General features: G+C 30.6%; 1 protein-coding gene across 1 annotated transcript; it reads right to left on the bottom strand.

Moving 5' to 3' along the window:
* Positions 1–2,942: 2,942 nt before the first annotated feature.
* LOC106689964 (uncharacterized) lies at positions 2,943–4,335 on the bottom strand. The gene is made up of 7 exons (XM_014435194.2): positions 4,173–4,335; positions 3,920–4,084; positions 3,749–3,835; positions 3,542–3,670; positions 3,374–3,454; positions 3,190–3,297; positions 2,943–3,103 (listed from the first exon to the last, which is right to left on the bottom strand). The coding sequence occupies exons 1-7, from the start codon at positions 4,242–4,244 to the stop codon at positions 3,065–3,067; spliced, it is 681 nt and encodes a 226-aa protein (XP_014290680.1). The 5' UTR covers positions 4,245–4,335; the 3' UTR covers positions 2,943–3,064.
* Positions 4,336–5,826: the final 1,491 nt, after the last annotated feature.

The following is a 5,826-nucleotide window of genomic DNA, read 5'->3' on the forward strand; positions in this document are numbered from 1 at the left end:
TTTTACTTATTTATTTTATTTTAGTATGTATGAGATCATTCATCAATATTACCTATTGCCCACAACTGTGTGGCAGATTGTAATATCTATCAATCAATAAAAAAAAAAAAAAATTGACAAGTATCTTAGAGTAAAGCGTACTTATAGTTTGCCATAAAGGTTCTATTATTATATTTAAACATTTAGTTATACGCTTTGACGTCTGCCTCACTTTTAAATACGAAACATCCCAGATCTAGATCATCAATACCTTCCATTTTGATTTAAGTAAAATCAGCTAGTTGTTAATTACTTTCTCGTCGTCACATTAAGAAGCCAATTCACTTTCATACGGGTATTTATTTATTATAGAAGTACAGAAGTAATTGGACATCTATGTGAAGGATTGAGTGGTTAAATAAATTTTATTTAAGTAAATTTTAGATTTATTTTTATAATAAATAAATTTTTCATCTGCCCAGTATGAAAATGAAAGAATTAAAACCTTCAAGTCAAATTCTATGAATACCTCAATCATAATGCATAAAGATTAAAAACTCAATTTCTAGTATAGGTAATTTTTTGGAAAAAATTAATTAGTTCAATAATTAATTCGAATGAATATTCTAAACCGATATTAATTGAAGTTTATCTAAATTTTGATACCGAAAAAATAATTATTTCTTAAAATTTTTAAAACTTAGACTTGTTAAAAAACTGATTTTTGTGATTTTATTCATTTTCAAATAAGTTTGTTATTTAATTAAAATACTTATTTATTTACACTTCAAATTTTAACGTTTTCTGGAGCGAGGAAGCGTCCACCTGCAGAAAGAAAAAGGAATTAAAAAAACACAAAGGTCCTTGATTTGGAACCCATAGAAGAGAATTTTTTAAGTAATAATGCATTTTGGATTCACAAGAAATATTTTAAGAAATAAAAATACTATTCAAAAAACAATTTGAATTAATGAAGGAAATTGTTTATTATAATACAATTTGAAGACTGGGCGCTGAGCTTGTGGCAATTGGAGTGATGGAAAAACAAACCTAGAAGTAATTGCAAATTAATCACTTTAAGTGGATTCTAATCCAAAACTATTTGAAAAAGTTGATGGTAATTGGTTACCGCTGTATATTTTTAGGTTTATAGCCAATAACTCTTGGTTTATTACAAGTAGCTTATGTAGGTAGCTTATTGAAATATGAGGGATTGAATTATGCAAATTTTGATTTTCAATAACTCGAAAACTGTGCATATGAAAATTACTGCTTCTCATTTGAAACATTATTAGATTTTCAAAATAACATCTGAATTGAATTAGAATAAGAAAAACAATTCTTCAGTAAAGTTAACTGTCTTGAATCATTCTATTTTTTTTAAAAATTATTTATTGATATTTACAACTGTACATAAATACATCAAGTGAATTTGAGGAAATCATAATGGTATGGTACAAGCATGTAGAGAAACTACCCAATGGCAGCACTCTAAAAACATTTTTACAATATAAGGTATCGAGGCCATCTTCTTTTCAGACGCCTCGGAGGATTGTCCGGAATAAAAGAGGAACCAAGATTAGAAACTAATGGGTTTGAGTGGTTAGGGTGTTTGTAGTGGAAGGATTGATATCTGGTTCGAGATAGATTGGTTACAAATGGAACATTAAGGTTATTGTGGATGATTTTATTTGTGACAAAGTAGGGAGCATTTAAGATTTTACGAAGGATTTAGGGTTGTAAGGATTGGATACGAGAGGAATTCAAAGGTTTAGTGCAGCCACAAAGCTCAACGCCGTGTGTCCAGATAGACCTTATAATTGTCATGTAAATCAGTCTTTTATAATTAATTGGACCGTTTGTCTAGTAAGTGCTGTAATAGTCGAAGTCGACGTGCAGTTTCCTGTCTTTTGAGTCTTGTGTGAGGATTCCAGGTTAGTCGTTTGTCTAGATGTAGTCCAAGGTAGCGGACCTGTTCAACAGGGGTAAGGATAACATTATTGAAGTATACTGTAGGGCAGTCAGTAGGTTTACGACGTAGGGTAAAGGTAATTTGATGGAATTTATTTTAATCCTCCAATTACGACACCATTCTTGGAGGGCTGTGATATGGTATTGAAGAGTTTGAGATGCAATTAAAGGGTTATTATTAACAGCGAGCACACATGTGTCATCGGCATACGTGGTGAGCATAGTGTTAGGATTGGTTAGGATGTCTGCTGTATAGATTGTGTAGAGGATGGGACCGAGTATACTACCCTGAGGAACACTAGCGGACTGAAAGAAGAGGGATGAATAGGGACCATTGTGGTTTACTTTAAATAATCTGTCAGTGAGAAAGGAAAGAATGATGAGAAAGTATTTAGGAGGTAGGAATTTACGGAGTTTGTAAAGCAGTCCCGGTTCCCAGACTCGAAGCCTTTTCTACATCCAAAAAGACTCCCACGCAGTACATTACGCGCTCTAAAGAAGACGAGACAACGTCCACCACACGATGACATTGCTGGATAGTGGAGTGAGAGGTTCGGAATCCAAATTGGTGATCTGGTATTATATGATTGGAATCAAGGATGGGGTATAAGCGTTTCAAAGTGAGTTTTTCGAGGAATTTGCCCATGATAGGTAATAGAGAGATAGGACGGTAGCAGGATGGGTATTTTGCTGGCTTATGGGGTTTGGATATCATTTTTACTATAGATAATTTCCATGGGTCAGGGAAATATGTGGAACGGAGAACGGCGTTATATGTGTAGATGAGGTTGTATGATGGCTTTTCATATTTTTTTGAAGATAAAAAAAATATTTAGGGCGTAATAACTAAGGTGTTGATCGCCCTGAATAAAAATCTAATCTAATCTAAACTCTCTTGAATTCATATTAATCGGTGGGAGCTTATAAAACATTTTATTGGGTAGATCCCTTTTGAATTTAAAATATTAAGGATATCAAATCAAAAGAAAAGATATATTTTGTAATTAGAGATTTATTTGTCATGATTAAAATATATGAAATTTTTAAAAACGTATTTAAATACGCCTTCAGTTGTATTTTAATATTACGATGTTAAACGGTGCTGGGAAGATGCTCAATACGTTGGGATGTTCTGGTCGTAGTTGGATAAGGACTGAAATGTAAAATAAGACCAAATTAGCAATCATTTAAATCATAAAACTATTTAAAAAAATTAAAATATCCATTAAAATGAAATACCTGATAATTTGGGTTGTATGTTGGCCTCAGGTACTGCTGTCCGTAAATGTACTGTATTGGATATTGATACTGGTTGTTGTAGTTGGTAGGAATAAAGTTGTAAGGTAGCTACTCAACACAATAAATTAATTAATAAATAAAACAAACAAAACTCTTAAGGAAAAAGTACTGTTTCACTTCTTACCGGGTAATCAAAGCTAAGATTATTCTGAAAAGAAGTTGGTCTGAGGACTCCATTCTCGTTGTAATGGAACACATACGGGTTCTGAAAGGGAAATTAGGTTTTAAATTGTGGCAGGGTGGGGAAAATAGTTATTATTTATAAATAATTAGCTCAGTTAGGCTTACATACTTTTACAACTAAGAAACCGAATTTGTCTTGGGTTTGTTGATTGTAGATGAAACCGAACTGTCCCAGCTGAGATATTACACTTTTGTCCAGAATCTGTGGTTGGAATTGCTCTCCTGGTGTGTATTGGTTCTTGAATGAGGAAAAAATAATTATGTATTTGATTGTAATTACATTACCGTAGTAAGTTATATTTTAACTAAATATTACCCATGAATAGTAACCGAGTAGATTTCCATAATAATCTCTGACAGGGAGAAAGTTCTGTTGCTGTTGAATGACAGCTTCAGATTCGGGCTGAAATCAAATAATTTTTATTGTCAAAGGGGTTAGTAGTCTTTTAAAAATATTTTATCGCTTTACTATATTATTATTATCTACCCAGTAAATGTATCCTAGAGGCTTGTTTTCGTTGTTTACCAAAGAAATAAATGGGAATTGCTTGAATGGTCTTAATATCCTGTAGAATGGGTAAGTTCCTTGAGGCTGACCGTAGTAATTGTTCGAATACTCTTGTCCTTGTGGAAATACAGGATTAATTGGTACCTATGGGTGAATTCGGATAAATTAATTAAAGACATACTCTAGATAAATATATTACTTCTAAATAAACCTAATAAATTATAGTTCTTACATTGTTGTATGGGGTATACTGTTGGCTGGCAACGAGTACCAAGAGTGTAGCGAAAATTGCGGCTTTGAGCATTATTTTGCTGAAAAAATGTTTATGTTTATGAATATTGTAAAATAAATAAGTCACTCTAAAGAAAATTGATATTCTTATGCATACAATGGCAAAGCTATGAATGTGGAATTCTGATACTCTTATCATTTATAGTACATATAGTAAGAGTGGGGGAATTAATCTATTATCATCCTGTTATATTTATTCTATCCGAATAATTAGGTTGGTTTTCTTATTAAGTAGTTAGTTTATTTAGGTATTTGGTGAAAACAATAAAACTATATATTTTTGTGAATATTATTTCAACTGTTTAAATTTTAATACAAATTTTACAAATTATATTTATTATTTTCAACAAAAACATCTTTATTTGAACAGGAAACATAATCTACCTTATTTAATTAAATGTTTCAAGATAGGTAGAAACTAAAAATCAAATTTAATATCACCCGTCTATCGTCCGCCTCCAGGAGCGTTTCTGTTTTTTATTTATTTATTTTATTTTTATTATTACTTTTTTTTTTTAATATTTTAGATTTAGCACTAAAATCACAAAATACCTCAGAATGTTTCTTTGTGTTTAAAGAAACTGTATTTCTATATTGTTCTATGAAAAGCCTAAGAAACACAAATTTTATTATTTATTTTTTCAACACTATTTTGTTTTAAGGTGGGAGATTGCTACGTTACCTAAGCCATGTTCACGTGAATTACGGTTTGACAGAAAGATAACAACTAACGTTTGTTATCCACTTTATTATTAAAAAGAAAAAAGTTCAAACTTGCATTGTGGTAAAATCTATTTTTTTCAGTATTCATGGAATAGTAAATACAATATTTAAGAAAGATATTGGAGATTTTTTTTTTCGAGCTTTTTTTTCTATTTAGGTGCCTGTAATAATTACGAAAATATATTTCGCCAAAACGAGTTAACCCGAGTTCACATGAATTGCGGATTTTAGGTTTCAAAAAAATATAACAATTTACGTTTATTATTCACTTTGTAAGAAAAAAAGTTTAATCCTATTATTTTCATTATTCATGGAATATTAAAAACAATATCCAAGACAAATTTTGCATCAGCTTCTTTTTTTTCGAGATTTTTTTCCTTTTTTTATGCTCCACCCTTTGCCTCATGTTCCGAGCCATTAACAGTTTTATACCTGCCAAATATCCCTCTAAAATGTTTTGGTAATCTAAAAATGTGTCTCTGCTTAAAATATAACTGTTTGCAGGTGATGGTGAACCACAATATTCAAATTGCATTGTATTTGTCGGCATTTTGCAATAAATGCAGCTAAAACCATATTCTAATGAAATAAAATGAAAAAAAAAATTCAATTCAAATGAACTAAAATTAATCAGCAAGAATGGGCAATTAATGTTTATATTGATATTAACAAATTTTAAATGAAAATCAGAAATGTGTAAGTACATTAAAAAAAAAATAATAAAAAAGCAAATAACAAGTCGTTAGTCATATTTACCATTACAAAGTTCCTTTTTCATGTTTATTCTACACAACAAGTATTTTATGCAATGGACTATCTTCAGAAAACCTCAAACCGTTGTTCTACCTAACTAGGGTTAGTAAAATTATAAT

This window comes from Halyomorpha halys, unplaced genomic scaffold (assembly GCF_000696795.3).
Source record: "Halyomorpha halys isolate HHAL.00 unplaced genomic scaffold, Hhal_1.1 Scaffold1535.1, whole genome shotgun sequence".
NCBI classification, from domain to species: Eukaryota; Metazoa; Arthropoda; class Insecta; order Hemiptera; family Pentatomidae; genus Halyomorpha; species Halyomorpha halys.

Bases quoted from the DNA above. Each gene is read 5' to 3' on its own strand.
- LOC106689964 (XM_014435194.2), bottom strand. From the start codon at position 4,244: ATGCTCAAAGCCGCAATTTTCGCTACACTCTTGGTACTCGTTGCCAGC. The intron at 3,671-3,748 runs GTAATATTTAGT...TCCTCATTCAAG, and splicing joins TACTCGGTTACTATTCATGG to AACCAATACACACCAGGAGA. The intron at 3,455-3,541 runs GTATGTAAGCCT...TTTCCCTTTCAG, and splicing joins TCGGTTTCTTAGTTGTAAAA to AACCCGTATGTGTTCCATTA.